At 41.1% G+C, this 19140-nt stretch overlaps 2 protein-coding genes across 7 annotated transcripts in view; one reads left to right on the top strand and one right to left on the bottom strand.

Annotated features, from left to right (window-relative positions):
- Nucleotides 1–1185: 1185 nt before the first annotated feature.
- Nucleotides 1186–2535, top strand: LOC123156517 (60S acidic ribosomal protein P1). Of its 2 annotated transcripts, none has more exons than XM_044574637.1 (4): nt 1186–1277; nt 1394–1495; nt 1600–1723; nt 2193–2535. In XM_044574637.1, the coding sequence occupies exons 2-4, from the start codon at nt 1427–1429 to the stop codon at nt 2330–2332; spliced, it is 333 nt and encodes a 110-aa protein (XP_044430572.1). In that variant the 5' UTR covers nt 1186–1277; nt 1394–1426; the 3' UTR covers nt 2333–2535. The 2 variants fall into 2 exon arrangements, with proteins under 2 accessions (XP_044430572.1, XP_044430573.1); XM_044574638.1 differs by having other exon boundaries at nt 1208–1277; nt 1401–1495.
- Nucleotides 2536–3656: 1121 nt separating this feature from the next.
- Nucleotides 3657–19140, bottom strand: part of LOC123156515 (uncharacterized) — a 28233-nt gene continuing 12749 nt past the window's right edge. For 3 of the 5 annotated variants that reach the window (XM_044574632.1, XM_044574633.1, XM_044574636.1), the window contains 27 exons: nt 18782–18973; nt 18585–18701; nt 18140–18402; nt 16521–18061; nt 15275–16428; nt 13378–13506; nt 13152–13304; nt 12247–12843; nt 12107–12178; nt 11137–11601; nt 10875–11061; nt 10554–10794; nt 10077–10451; nt 9628–9744; nt 9099–9372; nt 8787–8900; nt 8605–8688; nt 8157–8207; nt 7896–8072; nt 7492–7805; nt 7064–7408; nt 6899–6980; nt 6201–6347; nt 5552–5656; nt 5166–5468; nt 4788–4857; nt 3657–4713 (listed from right to left, as the gene is read on the bottom strand). In XM_044574632.1, coding sequence (XP_044430567.1) covers nt 4052–4713; nt 4788–4857; nt 5166–5468; nt 5552–5656; nt 6201–6347; nt 6899–6980; nt 7064–7408; nt 7492–7805; nt 7896–8072; nt 8157–8207; nt 8605–8688; nt 8787–8900; nt 9099–9372; nt 9628–9744; nt 10077–10451; nt 10554–10794; nt 10875–11061; nt 11137–11601; nt 12107–12178; nt 12247–12843; nt 13152–13304; nt 13378–13506; nt 15275–16428; nt 16521–18061; nt 18140–18402; nt 18585–18701; nt 18782–18973 — 8331 coding nt within the window. In that variant the 3' untranslated portion in view covers nt 3657–4051. The remainder of the gene's footprint in view (nt 4714–4787; nt 4858–5165; nt 5469–5551; nt 5657–6200; nt 6348–6898; nt 6981–7063; nt 7409–7491; nt 7806–7895; nt 8073–8156; nt 8208–8604; nt 8689–8786; nt 8901–9098; nt 9373–9627; nt 9745–10076; nt 10452–10553; nt 10795–10874; nt 11062–11136; nt 11602–12106; nt 12179–12246; nt 12844–13151; nt 13305–13377; nt 13507–15274; nt 16429–16520; nt 18062–18139; nt 18403–18584; nt 18702–18781; nt 18974–19140) is intronic. The other 2 variants (XM_044574635.1, XM_044574634.1) reach the window with 2 other exon arrangements.

Below are 19140 nucleotides of genomic sequence, written 5' to 3'. Positions count from 1 at the left end.
CATATTTGTTCAAAATTAAAGATTTAGTTCTTCAGATTTTTTTACTTTTGATTCTACTAGCAACTTCTTTAAAAACGAACCAAAAGTACATCGTGAAACATTAACGAAACGAGACGGAGCAACTAATTAACGAGCGCTCCTTTAGGAGCCTCGCAATGATCAGCGCCACTTGGCGCGCTCTCAGCCATTCGCCATGTGTCGCGCTCTGGGCGCTCCCTCCGGATTTTATTTTTTATTTTTCCGCATGCATTTTCGGCTTTTTAACGGTTTCCCCCTTTTTTGACGTTTTGGTTTTTCACCGGGCTTCCCTAACTTTTTGATTTGCGCAAAAAAACGTGTTTTTTTGCGAGAGTCACGGTTTTGCTTCCGCGAGAGGCACGGTTTTGCTTTCGCGAGAGTCATGGCCGTGCCTCTCGAAAACGAAAAAACGCGTTTTTGTTTTTTCCTTTTGCGAGTCACGGGTTTACTTTCGCGAGAATCACGGCCGTGCCTCTCGGAAACGGAAAAAAACGTGTTTTCTATTTTTTTCACAAGTCACGATTTTGCTTCCACGAGAGGCATGGTTGTGCTTTCGCGAGAGTCACGGCCGTGCCTCTCGGAAACGGAAACACATTTTCTGTTTTTTTTTTCTTTCGCGAGAGTCATGGTTTTGCTTCCGCGAGAGGCATGGGCGTGCCTTTTTCGGAAAGGAAAAAAACCGTGCTCCCGGTTCGGTTTTTCGTTTGATTTTTTTCATAAAAAAAGTTCGTCAAAACCTATCAATATGGGATCTAGTTTTGAAGATCTCGACGCGAGAAATCCAAGGTGAAAATGGTTCGAGATTTGGACGCACGGTTTAAAAAATAAAACATTTTGAATAAATGGATGTACGAAAAAAGGGAAAACTCTCAGATTGTAACAAGCGGCGCACATACAGCGCGCCACTTAACAAGTTGGAGCGATTTTCGCAAGTCTTAATTTCGGAAAAGAGAAAACGATTCGCGAACACACAGTCGTAGAAACAGTAGAACCATGGGCCGTCGTAGAAACAGCCCACAGAAGAAGCACCGCTTCTTTTAGGAGGCCCTTAGTTTTTTTACAGACCCAACACATGACGGAACAATGGGCCCATTTACCACATGCACACAAAGGCCCATGAGACCGTTCAGTCCAGCCCAAACTTCTACCGCGAAACCCTAGTACTCGGCACGAACCACTTATAAATTCCCATCCAGCGGGCCTCCCCAAACCCTAGAAGCTCCCTGCCTCCTGCGCCTCCACTTCCATCGCCTCCCAAGGTAAGCGCCGCCGCCTCCCTTCTTTCCCACCTTGCCGCCGCCGCCGCAGCCTTCCCTTCCCCCCTTTGACGCTGCATCTAATCCTAACGATTTTCTCCGTGTCTTTACTCTTGGAGATCGCAGATCTGCTCCGGTGAGAATCCGTCGCCATGTCTTCCAGCGAGGTCGCCTGCACCCTTGCCGCCCTCATCCTCCACGATGACGGGATCCCCATCACTGTAAGTTGTTCGTTTTGGTTCTTTCTCTTCTTTGCGCGATTCCTGGTCTGTTTCGTTGTCTGAGGGTTTTCGTTGTCTGAGGGTTGTTGCTCTTCCCAACGCAGTCTGAGAAGATCGCGACGGTGGTGAAGGCTGCCGGAATCAAGGTTGAGGCCTACTGGCCCGCGCTCTTCGCCAAGCTCCTGGAGAAGAGGAGCGTCGATGACCTCATCCTTTCCGTCGGATCTGGTAAACCTCTCCCGTTCTCACTGTGTTATATTCCTCTGTAGTTTATCGAAGGCTTTGATTCACGTGGCCCGTTGTTTACTTAGCAGTAGAAATATCATATTGTTGCCACTGCCTCTAATTTATTTAACGAACTTCGATCTGCATCTTGGTTAGTCTGTGCAAGTAGAGAATCCATCGCTTCACTTCATGTTAGAAAACTTATTATTAAAATTGAAGGATAATCTTCCTAGTCAAGACTTGTAGATGTACCTCTTAGCTGTTCTGTTTTCTGAATTTAATTTCACGTGTAAAATTGTAGTCATCCCTGTTTGACCAATCTCGTGCATTTTTATAGTAGAGAATGAGTATTGCCATTCGGGATGATTTTAGTTTATCATGAGCAGCAACAGCAATCGTTCTATGCTTTGCATTTATGTTTACTATCGCCTTTTATTTTGTCAATGTAGTAATGATTTTGATTCGTTTCCAGGTGGAGGTGGTGCTCCAGCTGCTGCTGCTGCTGCCCCGGCTGCTGGTGGTGCTGCTGCCGCTGAAGAGAAGAAAGAAGAGAAAAAGGAGGAGGCTAAGGAAGAGAGCGATGATGACATGGGCTTCAGCTTGTTCGACTAAGCAGTTCAATTCCAGTTCTCCTGTGGAATCTTTTATGCTAAGGATTACTTATCTTATGTGCTTTTAGGTCGAATTTTGCGGATTTAATATGTTTGAGACCTAAGTATCTGTGCAATGAGTACTGCAAACCACCTTGGGATGGTCTTTTTAGAATGAAAATGGTTTTGGTGCTTGGTTGAAAAGCCATTGCTTGTTTTACCCTACTGGTTATGTTGTCCCCAGCTTTCGATGCTCTGTGCTTGGTTGACTGCTTTTTGAATCTGTCTCTCCATTAATTATGGACCTAAATCTGTTAGTAATATCTAGTTCCATCTGTTTGTGTATGTCTGCAAGTGAGGTGTTTCTAATCTGTAGGTAAACGTATGCGGTACTGGAGCTTGCACGGTAATTTGACAGCTAACGTAACAACCGCAGTGTTTTATCAACCAAACTCCAGTTCCTCAAACATTCGCTGACAGTCTTATGGGACGGAGGGAGAAATATCTATAAAAATATTAAAATAAATGTACTAGGATTAAAGTAAGTGTGCCATGGGTTTCGTTCCTAAGGATAGGAAGAATTCCTTCATAGAGGTTTCCATTCCTAAAGCTCTAAAGGAATTTTTTTTCTATAATGAAATTCCTAAGATAAACACGAGTAGATCGGCTTACCTCGAAATTTCATATGCTGATTCTGTAAATCCTAAAATCCCTGAAACAAATTGATCACTCCTTCATTGTTAGAGTTCACCTTTTTTTTTGTTGCAAAATGCAAAACAATGCAGTCCGGAGCTCTTCTAAATGTGGTTTGAATCGTTGTTCTACAAAGTTAACTGGAACTCAAACGTAATGAAAATTACCACATGAGCCTGCTTGACCCGTCAATGACATCTATGTACGTGCCCCTAGGGACCACCGTCTTGGAGCCGACACCAAGTATCGCCATATGACGACCCTAACCTCATTAAAACGGCATGAACCAACATCGGAGCTTTGACAAACTTGAAGGATCGAAACCTGAAAGACATTCAAAGAAGCGCTCCCATCCCGAGCGCTGCACCTGCGAGGATAAACCGGAGCGAGGGCAGTGGGGTTTCCCTTCCTGCCGCCGGAGCGGTCGGAGCGAGGGCAGTGGGGTTTCCCTTCCTGCCGCCGGAGCGGTAGGCAAAAGGGAGATGAATCCACAAGTCTTCTTTTTTGTTCTCTTTTTGAGTAAAAAATGAATCCACCAGCTCGTCGGTGAATTGGGTTAAGGAAAGAAATGAGAGGAAGTCGCACCGGATTCAATCCTTTAAGAATGGAAAACTCAAGGTTTGTAGTTCGGAAGATGTCTGGCTGGCTAGTCATAGTGGATAACAAAACTTTTGGGACTCAAATGCCATTATTTACAGAACCGTGGACAAAATTCTGGAAAACCCTACATGTGTACATTTGGCCTACAAAAAGGCTGAAACCTTAATCCTACCTGTTCCGTGGTGGATCATCCAGGAAAAAGGCTACAAAATTATGCCAGCTACGCCAGCCCCTCGTATATCAGTATCTATCCTGATCTACTAATGGTATCAACAGATGCTTACGGATGACGATCACTTGCTTAACACGCCTCTTGTATGGAGCGGTTGTTCCGAAGGTCATCCACGTTCACTGGACGCTGCGCAGTGATCCTGGCTGGTGTCGTCTGAGGTGTATGCTGACTGCCCCCATTCACAAGCACTGTAGTAAGGCTCAAGACCCAGAAACCTCAGCTAATGTTGCTTCGGTGAAGGATGTTCTTGTCCCATCTCCTTGCCTTTCCCTTCTCTATAAGTGCCATTAAGAACTGCAACGTGCCCTCTGCATCTTCGATGCTTGGCAGCTCGACACTGAAATGAAATAGTGGGATGAAGGCTGAGCTCAGGGCAATGTCTCTTGATCTGCCTCTTTTGTCCCTCGGCGATGTTTCGCCGTTGCTCCCAACAATGTTCACTACCTCCTGAGCTCTGTCCAGATGAACAATAGATTTCAGGTTCATCTCAGTTTCAATAGCCCACTGTGGGTCAGGAGGAACACCAGCAAACTGGGGTGACCCCAAATCCACCAAGTACCGGCTCGAGACTAGCAGGAGCAGTTTCTCACTAAGCACAAGGAACTTTCCGGGCTCTCGGAGTGTCTTGCACACGACAAATGTCTCATCCTTCAGCCTGCCACCATCAGCTCGGAGAAGCAAAGATACTCCAACTGCTTCTTCCCAGGAGTATGGGAACAAAGGGCGATCTCTGGCCACAGGCCTCGAGAAACGGACACGCAGGCGGTTGGATTCATGAGGATTGCTTCGGTTTCTTATGCTCTGTGCAGTTTTGCCTGTGGCTTCAAGAATACTGGCCATAGGCCTAGCCACAAGCCCAGCTGTTCCCATTGCTATACCTGTAAAATAGATACAGTTGGTCAATGTCTGGAGCAATAAAAGCTGTCTGCAAGGGCCTATCGAGTGGCATTACCTGAGATAACCCCAGGAAGACCATGTTTCTCAGCACCTCTGATTGGCGATTGGAGGAGCCCAGTCAGACCCTAAAGAACAAGATTGAAATGCACACATTGTATGCTGCTTTAGAGACAGGTCCAGCAACATTCTATGGCACGCATACTGAAGAATGAATGCGTAAATAATAGCTGTGAGCTGTGACAGATTTTCTTTCCAATAGTATGTAGTGGAAGGACGCAGTTACTAAACTGTGTACAACTATCAAAACTATGGAGCAAGAACAGGTCATCAGGTTCCAATTCAAAGAGTCATCTAGGATTTGGGTGTTACAATAGAACAGACAACGGCTATAGAGGTAAATCAGTAATACTTGATCAAGAGAGATGGCTTTCACCTCTAGAAACCCATTCAGCACTCCTTCCCCATGCAAACCTAGCTGTCTGTCCCGTTCATCCAGTTTGGAAGCCGTTTGCTCATCATATGTAAACGCAACAAGGCCCTGCATAACAAATTTCCATGAGCTATGAGAGCCCGTGACTTCTGGAGAGCGTAATTTCCAATGATCAAACTGGAGCTCAGATAATACCTTATAGGCAGTTTTACTAAAGTGAGAAGTGGCGCTACTGACTGCATAAACCGTACTGCCAATAAGATTTTTTGAACCTTGTGCGATACCGTTTAATAGTTCAACAGGACTCTGTCAAAGAGTAAATCAATAGAACTTCAAGAAAAGAAGGATTAAAGAATTGCTAGTTCCTTAAGAAAACTGCATTTACAAACCTGCAATTTCCCTTTCCTTGAGGCAGACATAAAGTCTTTTAAGCCAAATCCAACATTCCTGGCAAAACCCATAGGATTCCCTATAACGCCAGCAGAGCCAAAAACCTGCACTTACAGTATATCACAACAAATTCTGCTCCCAAGACACATGTACTCCCTCCGTCCCATAATGTAAGACGCTTTTTAACACTAGTGTGGTGTCAAAAAACGTCTTACATTATGGGACGGAGGGAGTAGTAACTATGTAATACTGTTGGACATTGGAAACACAGATTATATAAACCAAGGTAGTCCTATAGAATACAATACTGCCCGCTTCTTAACGGGAAAAAGAAAAGAAATGGAGGTAAATGTTGGCACAAGCACATGGTTGCAGCCACTCACACTGCAGAAGATCTTAGGGGAGCAACAAATATCCATGTAGTTTTGGTTCCAGGATTGTTCAATAAGCTTATTAAGGTTATTTTGGACATTAAAGAAGATGCCCCCAAAAAAAGATATAATCCCTCCGCCCCAAATTACTTGTCGCAGAAATGGATGTATCTAGAACTAAAAATACGTCTAGATACATCCATTTGGGCGACAAGTAATTTGGGACGGAGGGAATACTTGACTAGAAAGAATACTAGCTTGAATGGTGCCAATTTACCTTATAGAGTTCATGAAGCAACTGCCTGCTATAGTGCCTCACAAGAATGTCCTGGATGGATTGCCAACTTGCCATAAGATTTTCTACCATTATTTCTCCTAGATGAACTGGTACTCCTTCAACGTCAATGAGAGCCATAAGGCCTCTCTGCAACCAAAATGCTTAATTAAGACGGCATACATGAAATACCCTAGTAAATAACTTCAGAGCCTACAAACAGATCAAGTGCTGAACAATCCATGTGCATATGTGCTACCAGGTCAACACTATCTACACTAGATAAGAATTCAGGACAAGCAAATATGTTACTTTGCACTCGTATGGCATTGTCCAACTCAAGACAGAGCCACAGATAATCTACCATCTTTGTAAACTGTATCAATCAGCAGCACATTCTGAGAAAAGAGAACTCAATGGATCCAGCTTTCATATAAAATAAACACGTGTAGTTCCTCCAAAAAGAAAGGAAGAAAGAACTTATGTAGATAACAGAAGCACGCACAATGCTCTGATGTGAAATCCTCTTATAAAGAAATTCAGTTGTAGTACAGAATGAAGTAATTAACATTTGTAGGGCCTGTAGAAATGTATGAGTATATAACTATCCTTTAAGAAGCGCGGCCAAGTAATACCGTAGAAACAAAAAACATTTTCTTTTGCATAATATCTTCGGAAGTGCATGGAGTATATTGTTCCACCTGAATTGCAGTACTGTTGTTGAAGCTTGTGCTGGGGTCTGAGACACCTTCATTCCTATTGAGCCATGGAGTGCTAGTAAAACTACAGCAAAAGACAGTCACTGGTAAATTGATAATGGTTTTTCACAGTGGTGTCCGGAAACATAATCACAGAGAAGAAATAACCTGAAAGTTAACTTGACAGGAGTCAACTCAAACAATTCAATATATACTTTCTTCTGTTTCCTGGCTAATAGGTGTATCTGTTGCCATGGTGCACCAATCGGGATAACAGACGGCAGCAGTCCATTGTCTTGATCAGTGTCCACTGTGTAGGAGCTTTGGGGCTTGTCTGACAGGTTTTTTGATATTTTTGCATATTCACCAAAAATATCAGTAGCACCACATAAAATACTTGAGTCTACACTTTTCTCCAACAGACCAAAATGCACTCTAGAGGAAACGGATCTAAAAAAGTCAATCATGCTCAGGACAAGTCGTTCTTCAAGTTCAAGGCAGAAAGGTGCTACACTGTGAACCACCAAATGAAGAAAATTACCGCAAGTTCAGATATAAACATCTGAAATAACTTAAACTGATAGCGTAAATAATACCTGATGTTTATACGTTGATACGAAAGAAATGATGTATCTCTAGTTCTCCATTTTACTGCAGCAAACCGCAGCACAGGTTCTGGGGTATTAGAACTTCTACTCTCATTTAGAGATTTCAGCTTGATATCTTTACTCTTCAAAAAATTAATCGATTTTCCCTTGTGGCTTCCCTCAAATGACAGCATGACAGGGTATGGGCTGTCAGAGAATTGATTATCAATTTGCATACTTGGTATTTCAACCGTGATCCGCTGCTGATCTAAGCTCTGCATGGCAACAAATGTCATATCCTTGGCAGAAGCAAACAACAATTCCTGGCAAAAAAAAGGCGAAGTATATTAAAATATATGAAGTGCTGAAAATTTCTTGGTGGGATTCAGCCTCAACCATAGCACTCTGTTCACCTGAGGAGAAGAGCTTATCAAAGATATGCCCATGAATGGTAAGTGTATTTTGATAACTTCAGTGAAGTTCAACTCGATCTCCTGTTTGTGATCAGCATCCTTTGGTTCCCTTGATCCAAGGACACCTGCTTCTTTTGTGTCCGTGTTGTGACAATTTGAATCAATAATACTGAGCACCTGCAGTTTATTATCGCAATGAAAAACTAACAAGAGAAACATATTCGATCAAATCTTGATGGCTACTGGTCCTTGGAAAATAACCTTTATTGCTCCCTCCGCATGCACCGAGATGCCAAATTTTCTTTCGGCTTTCTGGCAAAAACATATTAAACAGAACCAGGTCAGAAAGCAACTGAAAAATATCAACAATATTGATAAGCAGAACCGACTAAGATTATCATAAATCAAACCAAGCATAAAACCAGCCTTTTCTCTTTCTTTCATGTGATTAAGTAGTGATTTTCCCTGGCCGTAATAAATAGAACCATGTGAAATCGGGCAACACAATTCCTATTGTCACAAAGTTTCTCCACACAAAATTCGCAAGCATAAACAGTGCTTAATTAAAAGGACCTGTTATTAACTGATTATTATTTGATAAAGCCTCTTAAGTTTAGCAACTCTAGTCAATATTATCGTGTTAATAACAAAAATGCCAAGTTAACCCTTGATCTATTCAGTTAGCAGCAGCTACAAGACATTGAACTACCTCAGGTGTGGAAGGTAGGGCCACATGAACATCATCACTGAGAACATCCAGACTGTATGTACCCAAACTCCGTTCCCCAGGAACCTGTACGGGAGAGAAACCATGTTGTATACTTGCTTGAGATTAAACTGAAAAAATAAGTTGTTTAAAAAATAACTGAAGAAAGAAGCTCAATAAAGTACCTCAACAATAAGACGGTGAGGATAGCAAGGTTCATCCCAGGCATATTGACATGATGTGTAAGGATATACAATTGTTTCAATAGATTCACATCTCTGCTGATATATCCGCAGTTTCTGAATTAAAAAAAAACAATCGTAAACTTGAGAACCAGAGTTTCAAGAAAGCTACTCCCTCCGTTCCAAATTAGTTGAATTGGATTTATCTAGATACGGATGTATCTAACACTAAAACATGTCTAGATATATCCGTATCTAGACAAATCCGAGTCAACTAATTTGGAACAGAGGGAGTACATAGCAAGAGCTATTTACCTCGAGCGAAAAGTTGTCAATCCTGTAAGGTACAAAACCAGTCTTATCATCAGACAGCAGAATCAGTATTGTACCGGTAGTACTATTGTTTCTTCCAGCAATTTTTTTGCTATGTATGTCTATATCAGCATTTTGTACTTCCACTCGAACCATATTTGATACACCTGAGGCACTATTCCTCATTTTCACTTGGGCATCTCCCAGGCGGCCAGGGAAAAAGCTACCAGACCATTGCCATCCTGGCCCATCAAATCGAATCGAGACAAGCAATTCTCTGCAAACAGAGTATCCTCAGAACAAACTGTAAATACTTGAAAAGGGTCTATGGAGAGCACATATAACCATACCATGCTGATAAAATTGAGAACTGAATTCAGTTTAATATTCTAAATCCAAATTTCTAAATTTACATGCATGAATTGTTGGCTCATACATATGAACTGACCATTTCTTAAAAATCAAACTAAGCAAGCTAGTTAAGAACAGAAATTGTATGGCTAAGCTCCAGATACAAAGGATAATAACTCACCTGGCTGTATCAGCCCAGTGAAGAAAAGAGTGTTGTCCCGAGCTCAAATGCTTAGAAAATCTTGTTCCCTTTTGTTTATAGAACATATCATTGCTGCATGCATTACAAATTACATATCTGAAAAAACAGGGGAAAAGAGGTAGAATAAAAAATTAGCCAGGCCACCAGAGAATGAAAAAGTTACATGTCAGAAAAAAAAACTGAAAATTAGTTTTGATTGGCTGCTACAGCCTTAAGGCAGTAGAATCCTCAGAAAAATTATGTCTGAAATTTATAGCATTTCAGGACTACAGACAATCACAAAGTAAATCATGTAAAAGGAACGAACCAGCCAAGGCTACTGCAGAACTCCAGTGTGCTAAGTTTCATTTGTTATGAGTAAAAATGATCATGGTGTTTTTTGAGCACTGAAACAATATCGTTGCCATTACAAGCAGTTGATGAATTACCTCGGCTGGAAAGCAATAGCCTTTGTCCTCCCAAAAAGTTCTGTCGAAACAGGTACAGATGTTACGGCTATTAAGAAGGCACTAGAAGTAGATGATTGTGGAATAGTGAGACTCGTTGAACCACTGGAAGGGACAAGGAGAAATGGACTCGACCAATCTCGTCGAGTTGTTTCAGTTCCACTATTAGGTACGGATGCATTCAGCTTAACTGAAAGTTCAGTTGGAGGTGTATGTCCAGCAGGAGCAAACATGTAAGCTTTAGCCTCTCTGTCACATTCTTTCTGCACATGCTCACTGTTATTTGCAACTCTTCTGTTTGAATGAGAGCTGTGTCCATCAATAAAATCCAACTGTGGCATTTTACTTGCAAAGTGCCTGATAAAAGAAACGCACAAGTTATTTCAAACACAAAGCCGAAAAACAAAGTTAGTTTTTAACACAAGCATATGAATGCTTTTACGGGCCATAGTCACTGACTGTATGGATGGGTCTTCTGAAACAAGAGAAAGGCCATTTTTCCCGAGCACATGTCTTGTGTGCCCATCTAACTCAAAACTGCAAGGGATCAAAAGGGTGGACCCGCTCCTCTCATAGCTGATTTCTGTGACTGTAAGCAAGAGATCTGTGCAATTGTACAAAAGAAATGGCACGGAAAGGCACAGCTCTCTTGCACCAGAATGAGCATCTGTTGCTTTCTCCAGCATAACATTGAAAGGACCTGCCAAAGAAACCGCTACCGAAATTTTAGCTATGCACTATCAACTTATTCGGAGTAAAGAGAAAGGCTGAACAACATACATTTCGACACATTTGAGTAGAACGCGATCGTCTCTGTTAAGGAGAATTTCAAGCCATTTGATGTGGCTCCATTAGAGAACGATTCCACACGGGGAAACTTTATGGTCACGGATCTGTAATCTTGAATATGAAATGTGATTCCAAGATCGTTGGAGGGGTCAACAAAATAAATAGAGGCGGTACCCACCTGTGAGTATCATTCAGTAACGAATTAGCGAAATAATAGTCAAGGTAACATATATGTATGGCATCAGAAACTTACCTCCTTAAGTGAAACCTGATGTGCAACCCCACCATTATCTATTGTCAAAGATACACACACAGGGAGATAGTTCTTTATGAGAAGAGGTGTACTAAGTCGGACTTGCCGGATGAAATGCGTTCTTGTTAAAACCTGCTTAGAAGCCCTTGGAGCAGTATTTCCAAGAATTGGTTGTGCATTCAAATGGTCAGTGCAGTACTGACCTTTCTGGGCACTACTAGATGAAGGGACAGTGTACTCTTCAACAGATACACAGCAGCGAAATGGATCATTACTAGGGTGAGAAGGATAGCACACAGATGATTTCATAAAACCCACCCTGCTTTCACGTGAAAGCAAACTTGATAAGGAGTGGGTTTCACTCCACAAATAAGTTCTGCCAACAGGATGCCACCTAATCTGGCCAGCCTCAGACAAATGAACCGGCAGGGGAATCTCTTTGTTTGGAAGAATTGGCCCGATTACCTGCAGGATAAAGTTTCTTGAGAAATCTCATGTTTGTTCCTTGTGAATCATCAATTAACCAAGAGTGCTCTACGGTGAGTAGCTGAGAAGTTGATATTAGGTAGCAAATGAAGTATACAAGAACATGTTTAGAAGAGTAAAATGCACAGATTTGAACAGAGCACAAATCGTGCAATTACTCTCTGCATTGTGCAAGAATAGAATTACAAGTTTAAAGCTAGTGGTAGCAGGCAATCTATCAGAGTTCATGGTAGGATTGTCCTTTCATATATAAATAAACATTTTGAATCCAAATGTGACTTCAAAGTTTGAAATTCAGCCACCAACCACCTGCTTTTCCCCAATTTCCAATAGTTATTTTTCGCATTTTCTTTAATCTAGAACATGAATGAACAATAAAGGCACAATGAGGCCAACATTAATCTATTCTTGTACTTTGATAGTACCTTTATAAACATTTTCTCAAAACAGTTGCAAGATAAAATTAGGAAGAATATATATATACCTTTGAGGAAACACCAAATGGTATATCAAACCGCAACTCAAGGGGCATTGATGTTGCATTGAAGAGTATGACCTACAAAAAGAGATCATAAGCCCGTGTATGCGGATAATGATGCAACTGATCATTCAAAAGGTCATTACCGTTGAGTAAACTCGTACAAGTTTGCTATAATTCTGCAAGGAAACATCGAGTACAACAGGCACAATTAATCCATCATGATGGCTACCCTTTCTACCAGATCCAAATGCTTCCAAGCTTTCCTCGCCAAGAATTGGCTTCTTACTTGAAGAGAAGTTGACTTCAAAGAAGTAAATGCCCACAAGGTCAATTGACATTGGCTTAGAGGACCCGGAAGTCCCATCAAATTCAATGGAAATCATATAGTGTGAGACTGCACTCATCCATTTCTCGATGAGGTGTTCAGATGATCGTGCTTCCCTGTGCTGGAAGAAGAATTCATCTAGAGTTTCTTCAACATATATCGGGACAGAATATCCTGCCGGCACAGAATTCTCATCTACTACAGAGAAACTATCAATGTCATCTGAATTAACAGCACCACGATACACCTTGAAACTAAATGGCAGTGATGTGTCATTTGAGAGAATATATGGTGCGTATCTCCTGGTGTGCACATCATCACGGCTTAACCTCACGATCCCAGGATCTTCTCGAAGATCACCTCCACTACTTGGATTAAGAGAATCTGTGATCATCTCACTAAGTCTGAAGATAGCCTACATATGCAAATGATGAAATCAGAGCAATATACTTGAGAATTGGGACTCAAAAGCACATACAGATATCACACACTGCTGAGTTAATTTAAGAAAAAAGAACTTCTAAGCTAAATAAGTGTCAATGCTCCTTGAGAACAGATATATAGCTACATTCTATCTGCAGACTCACTGCCCTGATTCCTGAATCACGTTAATCAAGATGATAATGGCAGTAGAAAACTATAATGTCAATTACTTGAAGATAGGACAGAACAATAATTTGCCTCTTGACAAGTTTGAAAATACAGTATGCCAAGATCATGTACCTCGATCAAGGGCTCTGATATATTAACATTAAGCTGCTTGCTTGAATTTAGCGACACCTCAGTAATGGGAGATACATCCAGTGCATGATCAGCACATTTTTGAAGTATGTTTAACTGAAAACTTGAGGGCTCTATAAAAGGTTCCCACATAACCTACACACATATAAATTGTTATTCCTTTATACCATGAAAAACATGATACATCAGCAACGAAGCATAACTTTACCTTGTCGATGTTGTTGTAATTTATCAGAAAGTCAACAAAAGCAGAAACTTCAGTCTCAACACCCATTTGACTAAATTGCAGTGACAAGTTCTTCACCAACGTCTCTATAACAGGCCCATGACTGCTCCACTGTCAAGAAAGCATTACCAAAACCCAGAATGAGCTAAATGTTGAAGCTTACAAAGAGGATATGCCAATCAGCATATTTGAGTACACAAAAAGACACATAGACATAAAAAAAATCGTCTGATCAATTAAAAAATAGACAATTTTTTTATTAGGGGCAAAGTAGACTTCAAAGTCATCTTACAGATTCAGTTGCAAGGTTGACCAAACAAAGCTAATGATCCATTACTGCTGAAGGTACGGAACCGTCTTTGGAAGGCACCAGCTAATGTTTCATTCTGTGACATTCTTTACATTATTCAGCTCGCTTCAATACTTCATAGTGCTCCCTTCTTAACAGCAATATATTCAAATTATTTTTGATGATCCATACAATGAAGCTATGGGAGAGAGTCATTGAGCACCGCTTAAGAAGAACGACAAGCGTGACCAAAAATCAGTTTGGTTTCATGCCTGGGAGGTCGACCATGGAAGCCATTTTCTTGGTACGACAACTTATGGAGAGATACAGGGAGCAAAAGAAGGACCTGCATATGGTGTTAATTGACTTGGAGAAGGCCTATGATAAGATACCGCGGAATGTCATGTGGTGGGCCTTGGAGAAACACAAAGTCCCAGCAAAGTACATTACCCTCATCAAGGACATGCACGATAATGTTGTCACAAGTGTTCGAACAAGTGATGTCGACAACTTCCCGATTAAGATGGGACTGCATCAGGGGTCAGCTTTGAGCCCTTATCTTTTTGCCTTGGTGATGGATGAGGTCAAAGGGATATACAAGGAGATATCCCATGGTGTATGCTCTTTGCGGATGATGTGGTGCTAGTTGACGATAGTCGGACGGTGGTCAATAGGAAGTTAGAGTTATGGAGACAAACCTTGGAATCGAAAGGTTTTAGGCTCAGTAGAACTAAAACCGAGCACATGAGGTGCGGGTTCAGTACTACTAGGCGCGAGAAGGAGGAGGTTAGCCTTGATGGGCAGCTGGTGCCTCAGAAGGACACCTTTCTATATTTGGGGTCAATGCTGCAGAAGGGTGGGGGTATTGATGAAGATGTGAACCATCGCATCAAAGCCGGATGGATGAAGTGGCGCCAAGCTTCTGGCATTCTCTGTGACAAGAGAGTGCCACAAAAGCTAAAAGGCAAGTTCTGCAGGACGGCGGTTCGACCCGCAATGTTGTATGGCGCTGAGTGTTGGCTGACTAAAAGGCAACATGTTCAACAGTTAGGTATGGCGGATAGAGTTGGGATAGCACCAATTGAAGAGAAGCTTGTCCAACATCGTCTGAGATGGTTTGGGCATATTCAGCGCAGGCCTCCAGAAGCTCCAGTGCATAGCGGACGGCTAAAGCATGCGGATAATGTCAAGAGAGGTCGGGGTAGACCGAATTTGACATGGGAGGAGTCCGTAAAGAGAGATCTGAAGGATTGGAGTATCACCAAAGAACTAGCTATGGACAGGGGTGCGTGGAAGCTTGCTATCCATGTGCCAGAACCATGAATTGGTCGCGAGATCTTATGGGTTTCACCTCTAGCCTACACCAACTTGTTTGGGACTAAAGGCTTTGTTGTCGTTGCTTTATCTACCAAATGGCCAAGAAAATGGCTAAGTCGCATGACACTGCAAGTATTTTCCAGTGATACCCCACCTCACAAACCCGAATAAAACATTCAACAAATAGCCGGTCTAAGGATATTTGTTACATATCTAAGCTTTTATGGCATTTCATTACAGCAAATTAACAACTAGCAATGTAGCATAACTTACCCTTCCATCATTTAGCAGGAGAGAACCTTTTCTTAATCCCGCCTTCAATGTCACAGAACAAAATGAGGAAGCTGATGACGACGATTTAGGAAATCTGAGTTCTATACTACGCCAGAAACTAAATATCTGGTGTGAAAAACTAACATCCATGTATTCTGCTTGTAGATCAACAGAAAGATGTAGCATGTCAGTTTCTGATTGATGAATATAGCCACCAGCTTTAATCTTAGATATATGCATGAACGGAACAGAGGCACCCTTGCTCACTTGGATCATCTCCAGTATTACTTTTACTCTATCTAAATCACATTTGAACTTCACCCAGCTTTCACCTAACATGACCACAAAATGTTTACTCTCAAAAGTTAAGGTGACAAATTTGCAACCTCTTGGTTCAATGGATTGAGTATCATCTGCATGGTGGATCAAATAAGAACCAGAGTTCCCGTCAACCCTTGGATAATTGCTATTCTCATTTTGCTCTTTCTCCCAGATAGGTACATGAACAACAACAGCAATATTTTCACATGTTACCACCAAGTAAGAATTGTCTTGTGATTCTGATTCAAGAAATGATGACATTGCAGAGCCTGAAAAATGAGGTGAAGCTGCTGGATGCCCCACATGCAAACTGCTGTCTTCCTTTCTTATGTAGGAATGAAAATGGTTGATAATGATATCCCAATCAACTAAATATAACCAGGTCTCGAAAAAGGGTACAGTAATTAATATCTCATCTCGCCCAGCATGATGCTTTGTGAACTTGATTAGAATAGGAGATGATGGCCCATCAGAAACTATGGAGACAAGAGTGTGGCCACCAGATGAGTGTAGAGCTAAAGAGACAATATCCATGTCAACATGCTCAGGTTTTTCATTAACCATTACAGCAGAAACATCAAACTCAAGGTTTGCAGTGGCAACCTTCTCCAATGGCAAAACTTTATCTTTTGAGTGACCAAAGAGAACCACCAGATCCTTGATAGAAATAGTAATATTAATAGGCTCATTAGATTCAACGCTCTCCTCATTGGATCTTCTACGTTCTAAAAACTGACGGGCATTGCCTTCGTACATTTTACTTTCTTTGACAATTGAAGTTAACTCGTCAGTAATACGAAAAACTGTCTCCATCCCGTCCATAAAATACAAATCTGTACAAGATAAGACAGAGTATGGTATTATTACATAACCAATACATATCAAGAAATGTTTAAAAGAAGATAGTATCAATCCAAATACATACCTTCAGAAATCAAATTGCATTTTGATATTTTGCTCATAATGAAAGTGGCCAACAAAGGCTGCTCGGTGCAGGATGGTTTTTTGCAAGGAACTTGAATCCATATACCGGCATCAAGCTTTTCCACAAGAGGGTGTATTCTTGCAGGCATGTCCTCATCAAGCTTCGGGATAAATTTCGTTTGCTCATTCAGGAATACAAGTGATATGGATGCATCTCTTAAACATAGGCTGATGACATCAGCTCTACTGGAAAGAGTACATTCTGAACTCAAGAATTCTTTGGGAATACGCTTGACAAATTCTGTTGAAATCCCAGTTGGAATGAACTCGCAGAAAAAATATGGAACACCAAGTTTTATACAAAAAAGTTCTTGATTTTCGACAGGAAAAAGTATAACACAATCACATATCTCAATTTTGTAGGTGATACTGTCATGCAATTCTCCGGAACACTCAAGATTGTTACTTGCCACAGAGTGATGCTCTTCCACCATAGGATCCCAATCATCCAATAAAAAATATCCAATAATCATTGCCAGCAATTTTGTTGGTAATACACAACAAACATTTTGGGTTGCAATACATACTTCAGTTGAGAGAGCAGACAAGTCCTTTTTGACACGGACATTGAGTACATTAGAATTACCATGTGAATAAGTCCCCCAGAGTACCTCACTGACACTTGGTGATGTCCACGGTGAAGCAAGCAATATATCTTTAGCAGAGAACAATAGGTCCCATGAAGTTGCATCTGCCAGTGAGAATGTTGCTATAGACTCGGGAACAGTGAGTGTTGCTAAAATACCACATGATTCATGGAAATGAGTTCTAACCGAAACAAGTGATAAATCCAGAACGGTAGTGCTGACATTATTTGTGTTATTCAGTGAGTTAGATGAACAGCTAGTATGCTCATTTTTACACTGTGCATTGCTTGCAAGCTCTGGTGCAGAGTAACCATTTAAACCTGAAGTCTCATGACACTGTTTACTCTTTGAAGATGTAATATCTAAGGCCTCAACATCTTGAGTTTCTAAACATCCGAAATTAGATATGATATCAGCATGTAAAAAGGGAAAGTGATCAACAGAAACTCCTCCAAATGATGTGCTCTCTGCTCCACAGATATCTGACAATGAAAGCTTAGGAAATTTGGCATTGGCTGCCTTAGGTTTCATGGAACTCTGGTCCATTGTTGAGGACACAACAGCACTGCCACCTGGAGATACTGCATCAAGATTGCTCAAAAACTTCTTTATCCGACCAAATACAGATGGATGAACATGCAGATCAACATCATTTAAGTTCAACTGGTACACATGATGTATTTGATCATTATATTTGTGAGTCCTGTAATGCAGCTTTAAGCAAGCCTCGGCAGCAGAACTTTCAGGAAAACCTGTCAAGTCTACACAAGTGCTAGTTTTGTAGTTTCCTGATGAACATAGCACATGTGAATTTGATTTGTTCTTCAGATCAGTGGAAGTAATTTCAACCATCTTGGTGATGATCCAAAGTTCTGACAATTCCCACACAGCATACCTACAAAATAACAACACCAATTCACACATTAAAATCACAGGAGATAATCAAGATTGCCAAATTGTGAAAATTGATAACCTGATGTCAATATCTCCAACACTAACAGTGATGAGTGAACATTCCTTGCCATTGTCTTCAAGGTCAACCCTTAAACTCAGTTTGTCCAGCTTGAGAGATGCAGACATATTTAAGGCTGGTTTATTGGGCCCATTAGTCATGGTATCAACGGAAGTGTTGCTTCCAACTAGGTTACTTTCTTTCAGATAGGTACACAAATTAACAACAGCACTGTACATTGTCCGAGAGAAGTAGATATTGGCAGATCGCACAATAGAAGCAACCTGCCAAAATGGTTCCAGAAAATATTTTTAAAGACACTTACATACAAAGAGGGAAAAGAAAGAAAATAGATCATATATAGTATAAACCAGCTAACCATCTTTTGTATGCATTTCTATAAATATACAAGAATCCAGAACATCAAAACCATACAAGAAGACACCTATCCTTCAAAAACTATTACCTCCAATTGTTTCAGCATTGGTTCATCCAAGAATATGCACAATCCAAGGACAATAGAAGCGTCCAGTTTGACCAGTGTAGAGGTTATATCATGTCTACTAGCCATCAACACCTTCACCTGCAAACAGACATATTTCTCACTGGTCCATGTGGATGTTGAATGAAAATTAACTGAAGAGCATGTACACAAGGCCTAACCTCGAATCCGGTGAGGCTAACCTCAAAATGATTATATAGGTCATCCAGTTGCAACCCAGGTAGCAGGCTGTCAGAAAAACAAGTAGAAGTTTTCTTCGACATGTAGTCAAGAAAATAATTGTTATCTTGTGTCTGAGAATCATCGCCAACTCTATCTTTGGATCGCATGGATATATCTTCAGCCTCAAAAACCTGCAATTTGTACTTGTTTCAACGACAAAGCTACCTACTATGAACCAAAAGTTCTAAAATAAAGAGGAACATCAAGAACTGTCTTTCTTCCAATTACATTGAGCTGGAAAGATGTCAGATTTTCTCACTGGGCATGTGAGTGAATTGTGTGTGTGTGTGAGTGTGGA

Source organism: Triticum aestivum, chromosome 7B (genome assembly GCF_018294505.1).
Source record: "Triticum aestivum cultivar Chinese Spring chromosome 7B, IWGSC CS RefSeq v2.1, whole genome shotgun sequence".
Lineage (NCBI taxonomy): Eukaryota > Viridiplantae > Streptophyta > Magnoliopsida > Poales > Poaceae > Triticum > Triticum aestivum.
Note: the sequence above shows the minus strand (reverse complement) of the source record. Positions and strands in the feature narration are given on the sequence as shown.

Bases quoted from the DNA above. Each gene is read 5' to 3' on its own strand.
- LOC123156517 (XM_044574637.1), top strand. From the start codon at position 1,427: ATGTCTTCCAGCGAGGTCGCCTGCACCCTTGCCGCCCTCATCCTCCAC. The intron at 1,496-1,599 runs GTAAGTTGTTCG...TTCCCAACGCAG, and splicing joins ATGACGGGATCCCCATCACT to TCTGAGAAGATCGCGACGGT. The intron at 1,724-2,192 runs GTAAACCTCTCC...ATTCGTTTCCAG, and splicing joins CATCCTTTCCGTCGGATCTG to GTGGAGGTGGTGCTCCAGCT.